At 39.8% G+C, this 15529-nt stretch overlaps 1 protein-coding gene across 2 annotated transcripts; it reads left to right on the forward strand.

Annotated features, from left to right (window-relative positions):
- The first annotated feature begins 1983 nt into the window (after nucleotides 1-1983).
- ampd1 (adenosine monophosphate deaminase 1 (isoform M)) lies at nucleotides 1984-14784 on the forward strand. 2 transcript variants are annotated; one of them, XM_079360495.1, is made up of 15 exons: nucleotides 1984-2102; nucleotides 6770-6935; nucleotides 7493-7646; nucleotides 8743-8908; nucleotides 9010-9229; nucleotides 9914-10043; nucleotides 10445-10639; nucleotides 11041-11172; nucleotides 11365-11528; nucleotides 11636-11762; nucleotides 12107-12270; nucleotides 12372-12492; nucleotides 13029-13202; nucleotides 14172-14282; nucleotides 14405-14784. In XM_079360495.1, the coding sequence occupies exons 1-15, from the start codon at nucleotides 2081-2083 to the stop codon at nucleotides 14555-14557; spliced, it is 2199 nt and encodes a 732-aa protein (XP_079216621.1). In that variant the 5' UTR covers nucleotides 1984-2080; the 3' UTR covers nucleotides 14558-14784. The 2 variants fall into 2 exon arrangements, with proteins under 2 accessions (XP_079216621.1, XP_079216622.1); XM_079360496.1 differs by lacking the exon at nucleotides 1984-2102 and adding an exon at nucleotides 2150-6016.
- Nucleotides 14785-15529: the final 745 nt, after the last annotated feature.

Here is a 15529-nt window from a genome sequence, read left to right on the forward strand (position 1 = left end):
GTGCTCTCTTCTGCCTGTGTAAACCACATGTCTAGCTCAGATTCAGGTTCAGGAAACAGTCAGATCCACACTAAAAAGGAATTCTTCAGAGAACTGTTCTTCATAATGTGTTACCTCTATCCTCGCATAGATTGTCCTTCAAGTTAACTCTGATATGGCAACATATATGCACAAATTGGATTATGTGACAATATTGTTGATTCAGTAAGAGCACACTGTATTTTGCTGGATTGTTTTCATTTTAAAGAAATACTTACTATATACTATATATACTATAAAATGCATAATTTGAAACGGATTATCTTTTGCAAAAAGTACCTAAAGCTTTTTAAGAAGTTTAAAATCTCTGCCTGGCATTTTTTATATCTCATCATTACACTGACAGACTGCCCATTTCTAACTTGATCTCCTTAACTAGTTGTGCTTTAAGAGGAACTTTGACATTTAGAATCACATTCCCTAAAAATAGATGGGTTGTTAAGGGTCTACATGCTGCACAGCGTCCCAGGATGAATGGAGAAGCAGAAGTGTGTTACACAAGTCAGAGTAGCTAAGTCCTAAATTAAGACATGATATTTTCCACCCTAACAACCAAAAACACAGCCATTTTTAAGAATCAAACCAAAGGTGCATTCTCTTACTCCCATATCCTGGTTTCCAAGGACATAATTTAGGTTGGAAACACATTCAAGGCAGAGTCAGTACCCTCTTCCTAAAATATATACTATAAACTTAAACAAAAGTAATCGCACTCAATGGCGCTGACAGTTTTTTTTTTTTTTTTTTTGGGGGGTACAATTTCCAGATCTAGTGTGACTCTTTTACGACTCCTCTACATTCTGTAATATTGGTGATATTTTGTTGAATAAAATCATATATATATTAACATAAGAGGTAAGAAGGCCCACCTGGTAGGTTAGCTTATCTGTGAGGACATGGACTCGTGTGTCAACAAGGATTTAACTCTACTGATGAAAGCCACCCTTAAAAAGTTACTCATCTATGTCTCCGGGCATCAGCAGGCCAATACCACTGCCATGCCCCAGTCTCCCACATGCAGGCAAGGTTCCTGTGTTTCCCTTCTTCTTGCAGATCTCCCAATTCAATTGTCTGGAATTTTTTCTTGCCAGACCCATAGTACAACGAAGTCAGTGGGGAGTCTGTATGAATGTAGCAGATAGTTGATGGTGTTTTTCACCTTGTGTAGTTTTTCAGCTTTACCTTCGCAGTTAACAATATTATTTTCCACTGTTGTGTGTGTACTGCAGATATTACTTAACCTCAAACAGTCACTATTACAGAGGATTCCTTCTTCTCCTGCACACTCTAGGCACACCCGACCACCGACACAAAAGTGGTGAGAGATGGTCAGTGAAGGTGATAATGCCACCTTCACTGACCATCGACAGTGAAGTTTGACATGATAAAATGTTATGAATTCATTATCAGGTCACCCATCAGCCTCATGCTGCATTTAAGTACAGCTTTGCAGGGTCACTAGCAAGAGCCGCTCAACCAACTCAGTGGCAGAAAGGTCTCCTAAGTTGGTCTTTGGGGGGCGTTAACAAATTCTACCTACTATACATGATCGATTCAATCTTTGTTTTTTAACTTTTAGCTGTTAACTACGCTTCAAAGAAAAACAAAAATTAAGCCTTTATATTTCTCTCAAGCAAAACATGAGTTTTTTCAGCAATAACATGTTGCACCTGTCGTATTTGTCATGAAAATAACACATGTACCCACCTAAAAACCCTCCGACCATGGGCATAGCAGCTCATACAACTATCAGGTTGTTATATAACATGAGTTCCTTTGCTTGTACACACCCGTGTCTTTGTCTACACACTGTACAGTGTGCACATAGACAACTTAAAATAGAGTTGGACACATATGAGTTGCCCGTTGAGCCAGGCATGTCCCATGTGGGCACAGCCGGTTTATGGTTACACTTGAGGCAGAAGGGGCTTAATATTGCACAGACTCAAGCTCAGGGTTCCACACTTCCCTTCTACAGTGGGTCGAGTGGTTACCACCAGTTACCAGTCCTCAGGGAGCGTTGCATTGGAACAGCATCATCATGCCTAAAGTCGCAGTGCCAGGTGAGTATTGGCAAAATGACTTTAGGTTTGCACAGACAATCAAAAAAGAGTTTAAATTTCATTTATTAACAGGTTGATTGACATGGAGTACTCCAAAAATGTACTCAGTTATGGGTGTCTTATCTTTTCCTTTGGCTGTTAAGGTCAATGCATGCATGCATGCAAAAAAAAATAAAAAATAAAAAAAATTATTCCAATGTCACCCTTATTTCTTCTTCTTGACATGATTGAAAACAATGGAGGTGTAAACTTCCTAAACGTATTTGTATGAATATGTATTTTACAGGGGTCACACCTCTCAGCCTCTTTTGAATATCAACAACTGTTGCGGTAATAAATTCCTATCTCTATGCCAGTGGGCACTCAAATGGATGGCATTGACAGCTCTAATGACAGGTTTATTGGGGTTGAAAAGCACTGGAGTTCAAGTACAAAGTCTGTTATGACTAAGACCCCGTGTCCACTTAGCGTTTTTTTCTTTCTTTTCTGAGCAAAAAAGCGCAACACGTCCGTCCTGTCTCCATGACAACAGTTTGTTTACAACAGCCTCTGTATGAACGACAAGGCTCCGTTACTTTTCACTGCATGTTTTATTATATTGGAGATTGTTTGTGACCTTTACTATTTGTATCAATCGGAATATTCTTGCCCTCCTACTTTGTCTGAATGATGAGCTTCATAAATAATGGCGGCCCCGCTATCCCGGCTCCTATCAGACACGGAACAGGGAGGATGTGGTTACAACATCCGTAGGTCTAATAGGAGACAACAATACGGGGTATATCAGCGCCTTGTCCGGGAGTTGTTACTGGATGAAGGCCGGTTCCAGTCATATTTCAGACTTACTAAAATTAAATAAATGTGAAACTGAAACGGCCAAAACCAACTAATCTTCCATTGTTTTTAGTTGCCAACATTAACCGTGTGATTGGTTCGTTGAAAAAAAGCGCTGGTGAAGTCAGCAGCGCCTTTTTGGAAAGTTAAAAGATTGGGGTTACTGTTAATAATGCAGATATCCCAAGATGTGATTTGTTTTGCATAGGTGAACACTGTTCTATTAAATGGAGTTAACCTTCTTCTTTTCTTTTTTTTTACCTTGCACCAAAAGGCTTTCATGAATTTTCAGATAAATTGGGCGATTCCAACATCTTGTGCTCAGTTATTGTGCATTCAATTTGCGATCATAGAGTCCATTGGGTCGGTGTGTCAGCTTGCATCTAGAACGTGTGCTTGGCCTGGCTGTGAACTTGTCAAAAGAGGATGTTAAGATGGATATGATATTTCAGCAGATTCTCGACGTGCGTGTGTAAATAAATGTAGGAGCTTTTGCACACTTTGTACTTTAGGTGTTAACTTCTTTCGTGTTCCTTGTTGGAGTACATCTCGAGTATTTACTGTGTCTGTGACTGTTATCTGCTGTAATGGTTGCTAATTATAGTTTTACCATTACCAGACACCGGGCAACTGGCAAGAAGTCATATTGTGCCATGAAGAGTGAAAAATAGAAGAGCAATGGGTTTAACAGCTGCTGTTTGAAGAGCTTCATTTCAAATGTATTTGGGTGGATTAGTTGTAATGATTTAAGAGGCAATGGTGGAGAATGGGTTTGAGACTGTTTGCACTTGTTGTGATATTATGGTGTAACTGCAGACATTTAACATGTGCAGGCAGTTTTATATGAGCGAGCGGGATGGTGACCTGTGTGAAAATCAGATGACTCATATTCATAGGCAATTTGCCATAAATTACAACAACAAAAAAAGATCCCAAATACTTTTAGTGAAATTTAGCCATTGGTTTACTTGGCAGAGTTTTTGGAGTGCAATGGAGACAAAATGTTAAGGTTGCATTCATCAAAAATTTAAAAAATGTAACGAAACACGTCCAGAAAACTCCACAGAGATCGCTTCGGATTATTTTATGAATACTCAAAGTCAAAAGATGGAGAATTTCTGTGCTCATTTGCATCATTAACGTTTTTGCTTTGGCATGTAACCACACTTGTTTTGTTTCCCTCTAACCTGGACTATTCCACCATGACTGGGACTTTTTACTTCCTCATCAGAGGGAGGAAGTGAGTACAGAGCTGAGAAGCTACCAAAGGAGCTGTGGGAAATCTAAAGCATTTCAAATGCATGATTTACGGCCACAATTTTTCTCCAAAGTGCATTTGGATGCAACCTCGAAGGTTGAAAATTAAATTAGTGGTTATTATCTCACTAGAAACCCTTTATTAATGTACTGTTCACATTCAGTATTGTTTCTCTGCGTCATTACATTGTTTTTGTAGACAGTGCTTTAGAAACAGAGCATCATTAACCAGAATAGAACTGAAAGTGAACACTTACATAAATAAATGACTTTTTGCAGGCGTCTCTCTGACTGTTTCATCATAGTAATGCTTGTCATTGAGCAAAGCAGCACACAAACAAGAGCTAATGGACCTGGACCATTACCTTGTTTGATCCATTAAAGGTGTCCACAAAAAATGCATTTTCTCAATCAACTCCAAGTGGGACCCAAATGGGCGAATACATTTTCTAATTACCAACTGGGAACATGCCAATTTTGAGGCCCCTCATGTGGCAGCCAAGATGGGTTGATGTGTCCCTGATTTGCTTCACACAAGCCCATTGAAGGATACATGTAGCCAATGAGGAAATCCAATCCAACTTTATTTAATTAAGCACTTTTAAAACAACCACACCTGACCAAAGTGCTGTACAATAAATTAACAAAAAGTAAAAAAAAAAAAAAGGCATAATACACAATACACAATAATTTAAAAGATATAAAAACATGACTCATGGTATGCTGTAAAATAAATACAATATATAAAATAAATAAAATCAGCATCACGATCAGGAAACCATTCAGTACCTTTTGATGTTTATGCCTATTTCCAATGCTGGCTTCAACAGCCAAACCATATTGACGCCCACGTAAGCGCAGTAAGAGTCAATGTTCAATTGAATGGTGATACCCATTGACATGTGTAACCATGCAGATCTGTGCAGTACAGGAAGCATTATTTGATAGGAGCTATTCATCTGTTGCTATATACTTCTTCTAACATCTTAAATAAACCTTTTAATGTGATTCTGTACTGGGAGAGTGTATTGTCCATTGCTACCCCCAACAACTACCAAAACTTGTTCACCTTACTCTGACAATTCATATAGAGAAAGTTGTGAATGAATTTAATGATATTTTGTAGTGTTTGGTAGCACTATTTGATCAGAGATATGAATAGCCTCTGCTATCGTTTAACATTGTGGTTGCATTAATCAACAAGGGAGCACATTTCGACAGAACACCGACTGAAGCAGGAGTAAGCCCATTTGAGCCAACTTGGACATATTGATTGGGCTCACATACATTGAGATGATAGCGCTGCAATAAGAGATCCATATCACCTACATCCTTCATTTCTGACTCAGAAAGATTGTAAAACTGAGACCACAAAATGATCCCTGCATGTTTTGGGAAGATGCTTATACCAAATGTTTTGTGCAGCATCTTACTTCAATATTACTGTGAAATCTATTAAACAAAAAAATGTGTTCTCTCCATTTCTTATCCTCACACTGTATGTTTATCCTTCTTGTCCATAAGTTCTATGCACTGATCCATCATCTCACTCCTCTCCATTTCTGCTGTGATAACAATTGCATGCATATATATTTTGGAAAAAGTCTGAACTATTAATAATGTATCAAAATGAGTAGTCTTTGTTTTTCAAATATACATTCAGAGGTGCATTTGATGTATTTTTTCCCCCAGTAAATTACAGCAAATGTTTGTGTGTTTAAATTATTTCTAATCAATTATTTGTTATGCTTTTTTTTATTTATTTTTTTACTTTTTATTCTGGTTGGTGGTCTTTTCTTGCTGGACATAATCAGGTCAAGAGAGTAAGTATGGGGGATGAAAAAGTAGTGTTGTCTTCAATGCAATATTGTAGTTCTTGTCTTAGAGCAGAGAGACTGAACTCTTGGCTAGTTTGTGCATGTAACGCGTAGAGAATGATCTCGAAAGTAGTTCACTGCAGTCAGCATCATGTCATTGTCCTTCATGTAAATTGAATGCCTGTAGAAGTAATGTTGTATATACAGCAGATTGTTTTTAACTCCAGTCTCTTTGGACTCTTTTTTCCTGTAAACATGTTCATCATGTTAATCAATTCAGATCAGAATATTTGAAAATAACACCAACTTTCGATGATGAGAAATTTGGGTCTGGAGTTAAAATGATAAATGACATTGTTTTGTTAAAATGGTTCGAGCCAACTGTGTATGTCCATTTGCCTCTTCACTGTAGTTCCTCTGTATGCATGGGACTTTTTTTGTCTGCAGCCCAAACTGGAGGTCAGAGTTGCAGACTTTCAGTGTCTGAGTCAATCTTTGGTCATGTGTATAACGCATGTGCTGGAGTCTGTGAACACCAGGTTGGGTAAGCTGTGTGCCATTTATGTTCATGATGCAGGATGTCCTGTGCACCATTTTGTCATTTGTCATAGTCATGTAGCCTGTATGAGTAGAAATCTCGAATGTTTGTTCATTGAAATGTAGCTCGCCTTGTAGCCTCAGCAGAAGTGTAGTGCTGCATGACGTGACAGTTGCAGAATGGGTATTTGTAATTGACTGTATCTTCGCTGGGCTTGACAGAGACCGATGACAAGATGCGGGCCTTCGCAGAACAAGTCTTTGCCTCGGAGACCAAAGGTGAGGACATCCGCGATGAAATCTCTATGTTTGATGTGGCTGACGACTGTCCCATCCTCAACGAAGAGATGGCCCACCATCTGCAATATGAGGATGATGCTGAGAAACGGTGAGAGGGGAGATGGCATGCGTGTGCTTCTAAGGATTAGTTTGCCAGATTTTCCTGGAGTGTGTTAAGAGCCGTTCAATCCATGAAGAAGATCATGGCTTCAAACAGTTCAAATTTTATGATCTGATATCCTGTTAAGTGGGGAACCCCGAGGGCAGCCGAGCATGCACTCCCTGGATTGTCTCGTTGAATAAAATGATAGATTGTTTAAAGCGAGCTGACTGGATTATGAGTTAGGGGTCTCATTGACTTCATCTGTGTTTTTTTCCTTGATCATTGTGAATTTTGAGTCCAGAATCTGCCAGCTGTCCATTATGTTTGCTTGATGAGCAAAACTAGTTAATCTATCATAACTTCGCTTCAGATGGGTTCTGTCACATTTTCATCATGAAAACATTTCAGTGTGTGCTGGGCTTTACTTGATTCATATACTATCTATTGCAGAAGGACATCAAGTAAACTCTTTTTTGCTGTTCGCTTGGTGGTTGCATTTAACATTTCAGAAGTTTCAACAGTGCATTAAGTCAACCTCTGCTTTCACTAACTCTTCTCTGCAGCAAGAGGCACCAGCGCTGTCGCACCATGGCCGTGCCTGTGGTCAGTGCCAAGGCAGCCACTGCCACTGTAGTGTCGGTGGAGGTGGACACACCCACCTACCTGGAGGTGCCCGACTTCCAGAGAGTGGCCATCATTGGAGACTACGCCTCTGGGGTACTGTCTAGTTCAAATTCATTAATTGAGTCTGAATGTTTGCCTCGATACTTGAGGAAAAAATCGTTCATAAAACCACAGCACTCATACATGGATTTAGTCTACGAACGATGTGATGTTTACAGGCTTGAATCCACAGATTAAGATCATTTTCTGCAAGTTTTACTGAGATTCCTTCATTTTCTGCCCAAACTTTTATTTTAATTGAGTATCATGTTATTTCTTGGTGTACTATTTATGTTCCCTGAACTTTGGAGTTTCAATCATGCATCTTTTCTTTAAAATGTGTTTGAACGTGCTTGAGAATCTGCAGATATTACAACCCCTGTGCATCTTCTTCAATTCAGTAAACTTCAGATTGCATTCATTTAAAGCTGACTGTCTGCTGGCTGAAGCCTTATACAGAATGGGCAGATGTATGATCAGCATCAACCATAAACCCCTATGTTATGCAACAGTTGTTTAATTGTGGATAATTAGTTAACTGAATTAAAGTAAGGGTTTTGCCTTTTGGTAACATCATCAGTGTCTGTTGTCATGTCACAAGGTCCAAAACTAGTCTGGTGTCAGCTGGAAATGATGTTGACTTTGAATTTCACTGACACTGTGCGTCTGTGGGTCAGTGCCCTCACGGCCCCCCTTCCAGGAATGGAGCTCTTCTGAGAGCAGGCGCAGATTTAGGTTTCATGACTCTGAGTTTGACAGGGATACTCTTCAGACCAGCTTTGTTTTTGGTTTTTTTGCCCAAGCAAACACAAATCCCTTTCATGAACATGTTAGTCTGACCACATCAGATTTTTTAATGATATTGCTGTGAATTTGAGGCATCTCCTGTATTAAAAACGTGGGGAAAAAACATGTGCACAACTGGTTGAAAAATACTGCTGATAATGCATACTGTCAAAACCAATCCTCTCCGTTTTCTGCACCTCAAATATAAATAATTTAAATTAAAGCTTTTGCATCAGAGCTGGTGATGTATCTTGTTATTAAAGTGACTGCTTGAAGATATAAACTTATGTTAGCTATATTTAATTCTAAGGTTACAGATGTGTTTTAACAACTTACAGAACGATCTCCTATATCTGTTGTTCAGGTGACCATGGATGACTTTGAGTTGTCCTGTAAGGGTCTGTACCGCGCCCTGACCATCAGAGAGAAGTACATGAGGCTGGCCTTCCAGCGCTACCCACGCACGACCTCCCAGTACCTGCGTGAGATCGAGGGAGATACCTTCAAAGTTGAAGATCAGGAACAGCCAGGTGAGGGAACTTTGAATTAATTGCCATAATAAACAATGGTTTTTTTTGCTTACTTTGGGTATCCAGAGTATTTCATTTAATATGTTACATCTATCCGACAGTTTTCACATCTCCACCAAAGGAAGGGGAAGACCCCTTCGAAACCAAAGACCTGCCTAAGAATCTGGGATATGTGGCTCGTATGAAGGATGGTCTCATCTACGTGTACAACGACGCTGCAGCTGCTGACAAACATCAGCCCAAAGACCTGCCCTGCCCCGACTACAACACCTTCATCGATGACATGAACTTCCTCATTGCTCTCATTGCTCAGGGACCAACGTGAGTCCTGGGAAATGTCAATTAATTAGTTTATCCAATTAATCCATCATTTAAACACCTTTATTATTGCATAAGCTAACATAGCTTACGGCAGCCTGTACATAATTCATAAGAATATATATATATTTTTTTTAATGAGCAGTATGTAACACTTCAAAAGACATACTTCTGTCCACATTGAAAACATTGGAGAGAGCTGTCTCCCTGCATCCGCTCCTCCCTAGCTTTAAAGCACCTACCTTCTCTGGTCCAAACAAATCCAGACCATTCAGGACCAGAATCTAAAGTTAGAAGGACGACATACTGGCTGCTGCATTGTTGTCAGAGAAGTCAGCACTTCAACACTGCACATGTCCTTAATGTCTAACATTAGTAAGCTAACTTTATTATTTAATTAGTAGATATTCTACATTGGATCTTTACACAGCGACAAACAAGAAATTATACAGAGCTCGAATATCGACCTGACCTCAAATGAACACTACACAGTGTTGATTATTCTGGCTTGAAACAGAGATACAATTTTATAATCTCATATTCAGTAACCTTACGTTGTCCACTTTTTCCATTTAAAAAAAAAAATAAAAATTGTGAAATATGTCTAATGAGGGCACAGCTTCTGTTTGACAGTCGTTTCCTTTCCCAGGTGTAACCATGTGTTGATATAGCTCTCTTGCTTTGCAGTAAGACTTATACTCATCGCCGTCTGAAGTTCCTCATGTCTAAGTTCAACGTGCACGAGATGCTGAATGAGATGGAGGAGATGAAGGAGCTGAAGATGAACCCTCACAGGGACTTCTACAACTGCAGGAAGGTCGTTATAAACAGCTTTTGGACACAGAAAGAGTCTTTAAAACACTAAAGTGAGCCTTAGGCTGTTTGTTATTTGAAAATGAATGGGCATAGGAAAAAGAGATGCATTATGGGTACAGGTCTCAGAGGGACTACTGACATGCCAAACCAATGTTTTTCCTCCTTTTTTTCTAAATAGGCAGAAGGATGCTGTGACATACAATTAAAATAGCAACACCTAACCCTAATGAGTAAAAAAAGGAAAAAGGATATTTTTTATATATACTGAATAATTATGAGCTGTTTCTCACTTACAGCTGCTGTGACACGTGTATCTTTAGCTCCCTCTGCTGACCCAGATGAGTTATTACAGCTCCTTATAAAACACACCAAACGTTACTGATCCTTTCTGTCTCTCATCAGGTGGACACTCACATCCACGCTGCTGCCTGCATGAACCAGAAGCACCTGCTGCGCTTCATCAAGAGGTCTTATCGTGTGGACGCCGACCGTGTGGTGCACAAGCTGCAGGGCAAAGAGGTCACCATGAAGGAGCTGTTCCAGTCCCTCAACCTGCACCCATATGACCTCACTGTGGACTCCCTGGATGTGCATGCTGTACGTTACTCCCTGGTTGTTAGATGTGTACACAGAGAATAGTAAAAATCCCAAAATCAAACTTGATGATGAGTTTCAGACATTAGCATGCAGGTTAGAATAAGAGACGATGTTTCTGTTCTGTTGTAATTAATCAAAACAATATGGTTGGACACATATAGGTGGAAAGTACTAGACTCACTAACTTCAAAATTGAGAATTATTTTCTCCCTTAAAATGTGTAAAAGTCCTTTAACATACATGTTTATTTCTGAATTGATCATTTTGTGATACCAACAAAGTGTTCAAAGTTCTGTTTTAGTAAAGGAACTGATTTTGGTAAAAGTAGTGAATAGAAACGTGTCGTCAGTCAACGTGTCCTGATCTCACACTTTTCTTGTTACTTTGTTGTTCCTCCGAAGGGAAGACAAACCTTCCAGCGTTTTGATAAGTTCAATGCCAAATACAACCCTGTGGGTGCCAGCGAGCTGCGTGATCTCTACATGAAGACCGAGAACCACATCAATGGAGAGTACTTCGCCACCATCATCAAGGTCAGCTTGCATACAGACAAAACAGGAAGTAGTTCTGGATTAAAAAAAAGGAACAATGTTACTGGAACCAGTCTGACAGCATCTGTTTGACACATGCAGTATGTTGAACACAGGAGATGTTTAGATGTCTACTTCAGGTTATCTATTTTCATACCTGTGACCTGAGTCTGATTTGACCTTTACGTAAACCAGGAAGTAGCCAGTGACCTGGAAGATGCCAAGTATCAGTATGCTGAGCCTCGTCTGTCCATCTACGGCTGCAACCCCAGCGAGTGGCACAAACTGTCCGGCTGGTTCGTCAAACACAGAGTCTTCAGCCCAAACCTCAAGTGGATGATTCAAGTTCCCAGGATCTAGTAGGTTTTCATTCATCATTAAAAAAAAAACCTTTTTTTGTCAAGTACTTTATTTTAATTGATTAATATTAAAAGGATTTTTTTTTTGTCTCTCTTCCGAATCTTAGCGACATCTTCAGAGGCCGGGACTTTGTGCCCCACTTTGGCAAGATGTTGGAGAACATTTTCCTGCCCGTGTTTCAGGCCACCATTGACCCACACTCCAACCCTGAGCTCAGCATCTTCCTCAAGCACGTGAGTCTGAGGGAACTGTGTGAAAACTCTTCATTTAAAGGCAAGAGGGCAGATTTAAACAGCTCAGTGGGGATCTTAGGTTCAGTGAGGTGGTTGGTGTTGGAAGAAGCCGGCCGACTGTTCAAAATAAATGAAACATTTTATGTGTTGACTAAAAGAAGCTGACGTTACATGAATACATTCCAGGCCTTTTAAATACATCTTTGCCAAAATGTGTTTGGCTATTTTTCACACCTGTAACAAGTCTGAAGATGAAGGCCCTAAGATAACTTTAAGAGGAAAGTTAAACCAGTTTGGAGGCGTCTGTACCTCCTTTAATATTCTCTTGCCCTCCTGGTTTGTAGGTGACAGGTTTCGACAGTGTGGACGATGAGTCCAAGCACAGCGGTCACATGTTCTCCACTAAGAGCCCCAAACCAGAGGAGTGGGACATCGTGAAGAACCCCTCCTACACCTACTACATTTACTACATGTATGCCAACATCGCTGTGCTCAACCAGCTCCGCAGGTCAGTCCTCTCCTCTCTGTACACGACACACAAACTTAGAAGGGTTAGAGTTTGGTCATCTCGGTCCTTTTCACACTTCTCTGTAATCTTTTGTTTTGCAGGCAGAGGGGGATGAACACGTTCACGTTCAGGCCTCACTGCGGTGAAGCCGGCGCCGTCACCCATCTGCTCGCTGCCTTCATGACCGCTGACAACATCTCTCACGGACTCAACCTCAAGAAGGTCAGACGTCTGCTGAAGAAGTGAAATGTTGGATGGATGTAAACCTCGGTTCCCTTTTTCTTTTTCTTTCCTTAAACAGGAAAAAAAGCACAAAAGACCTGGTTCTATTTACTGGACATTTTCCTTGATAGTATCTTGTATGCAAAAGTACAGAAAGATGTTCCTTCTTGAAAACATGTGGTGAACTATCTTTGAACCAAACATCTGATAATGATTTGACTAAGGATCATGATCTTAAATATAACAATATAAGGTTGTACTGATTTTTTATTGTATCATTATAACAATAAGGCAGTCCAGGTTTTTTTTTAAACTGCATGGTAATATGGGTGTAGGGGCTTATTTTTCATGCTTTTCATTCATTCAGTTTTATATCAAGTGTGATATCAGATCTTAGATTCTATAAATAATATCAGAATTAACACATTAATTAGTGCCGTTTCTGTTTTTTTTTCTTGTTTTATAAACCCAAATTAAAAGTGAAGAAAAAGGCTGAATGAACTTGTTGTAAAAATCCACCACTCCTCCCCCTCCAGAGTCCTGTGCTGCAGTATCTGTACTTCTTGACCCAGATCCCCATCGCCATGTCCCCCCTCAGCAACAACAGCCTGTTCCTGGAGTACGCCAAAAACCCCCTGCTGGAGTTTCACAAGAAGGGTCTGGTGGTCTCTCTGTCCACAGACGACCCCATGCAGTTCCACTACACTAAGGTCAGAGCGGGACCTTTGATCCTCGTCTACACAATAATACATTCTGTGTTGTATAGAGCAGATATTGTTTGTATGTCTTTGTGTTCATGTAGCACAGGAAACTGAATGTACAGCCCAAACAGAGACAGAGTCTTATACGCACTGCAAACACATTCTCAGCTTTCACTTAGTATGATACCCATAAGACAATAATGTCCTCCACACTCTCATGTTGAATATATTTACAGTCAGTGTAAGCAGTAAGTAAGTATAGTTTGTTTATGAAGCACCTTTCAAAAACAGACAAAGTGCTTCACAATAAAGACTTGAACAGAGACCTTACAAACAGAGCGTCACATGAAATCCAACAAAGACCAGATGGGTCTTTAGCTGCTTTTTAAAAGTGTCCACAGAGGCTCTCTTTTCTAAAGGGAAAACAGGTCCCAAATGTAGGTACAACAACCTCATAGGAACAGTCTACTTTGGTTTTTAGCCTCGTGTGAGGAACAACCAGCAGACCCTGATCGGAGGACCTCAGGGACTCGCTGGTGTTACTTTGCTGTTGACACATATTGTTCGTCTTTATAGTAAACAGAAGCAAGAGTGAACAAAAGAAGAGAAAATGAACATGAAGTTTGGCACTTTAAAAACAGTTGACATCGGGGATTGGCTCCCACTGCGACCCTGAATGATTGAAGTGGTATAGAGATCGTGGAAGGATGCAGTCTGCTCAACAATCTTGCACAATTTTTTCTATTTTTGCAGATTGTGTTTACATTTTTGCAGTTTTCTGTTTATTAATATTTGCATTATTATGAGGATTTTTTTTGTAGCTAATTATTTAATTATTGTAATGTTTGTATTGATATACTGCCATGTGTTCTCGTCAAGGAGAGTTATGTTTATAGTATATTTGAATGTATATGTTGAGGAGTTAACAAAAGAGTGACCATTACAGAGTTTAAATCTGGGATTTTTTTTTATCCACAGGAACCCCTGATGGAAGAGTACGCCATCGCAGCCCAGGTGTTCAAGCTCAGCACCTGCGACATGTGTGAGATCTCCAGGAGCAGTGTGCTGCAGAGCGCTTTGTCCCATGAGGTACCAAACACCAGAGAGAGAGAGCTCTAAATGTTTTGAGATCTGGGGACATTTGTGCAAAAATGTGGTTCATCTTTAATGCAAAGAAAAAAACAAACGCTCTTGTGGTTTTCCTGTTCCAGGAGAAGGCTCACTTCCTGGGTGAGCACTACCTGAAGGAGGGTCCCGAGGGCAACGACATCCGCAAGACTAACGTGGCCCAGATCCGTATGGCGTATCGCTTTGAGACCCTGTGCTACGAGCTTAACCTCATTAAGGAGGGCTTGAAGGAGTAAACTCTTTACAGATCCAACTCTGAACTCATCTCTGTTGTGATTTGTTTGTCATAGCGTCTCTTTAAAACAATAAAAAAAAAGTGAAGCTTAAAGAAGTCTACCTTCTGATGCACTGATGTTCTCCCCTTGGGACGATAACGCTTGAAATGTCTTCACTGCACATTTCCACATATGCAAATGAGGAAACATCATGTAAAAGAATGAAAGGAAATAAAATGTGAAACAACGCAAGTCTTTGCATTTTAATCGCGTGTCTTATAGTTGAATGATTATTATATGCTGCAGTGTTTACTTCACCTGCAGGCTCTTTTCTCTCTGTTTATTTTGCAGAGCTACCGCTGCTTAGTTTATTTTCACCTCGAACATATAAGCTGCGACTGAGGTTCGTTATACACTGAAAAACATCTTTTTTTCTCGTTGTATCTTTTAGAAGTAAAGCTGCAGAAATATTGGGGATGCACAGCTAAATGTTGAATTTGTCCATATCTAATACGAACATAGCTTCAACTGATTTTGTCTAATTGCTGAAACAAATAACATTTTTTCTGCATAATTTCAGTGATCATCAAGTTCCTACTGCAGACATTAAATACACAGCTCTTTAAAGTATTACTTGGGTGAAAACATTTGCACACATGCAAAATGCCATGTAACACTATACAGAGATGCTGATAAGTAAGTATGTACTTTCACACTGCGCGCAGTGTTTTGCATAAGATCAACTGAACAGTCAACCTTTAAGTCACAAAGCATCATTTTATCTGTCATGTCAGCAGAAAAGATCATCTAGAACTGATGCTGATATTTGTATACGTCTATAATTCACTGATACTGATGATGTGCTGATGTAATCACACAATCTTGATGGGTTTTAAGTTGTAAATGAAGAGGAAATGTGTGCATCTGTCATGCACAATGAAAGCTATATGAAGGCTGCTTGAGTAAATCTGTTCTCTGTTATTTTGTCTGCTG

This window comes from Symphodus melops, assembly GCF_947650265.1.
Source record: "Symphodus melops genome assembly, chromosome: 13".
Classification (NCBI taxonomy): domain Eukaryota; kingdom Metazoa; phylum Chordata; class Actinopteri; order Labriformes; family Labridae; genus Symphodus; species Symphodus melops.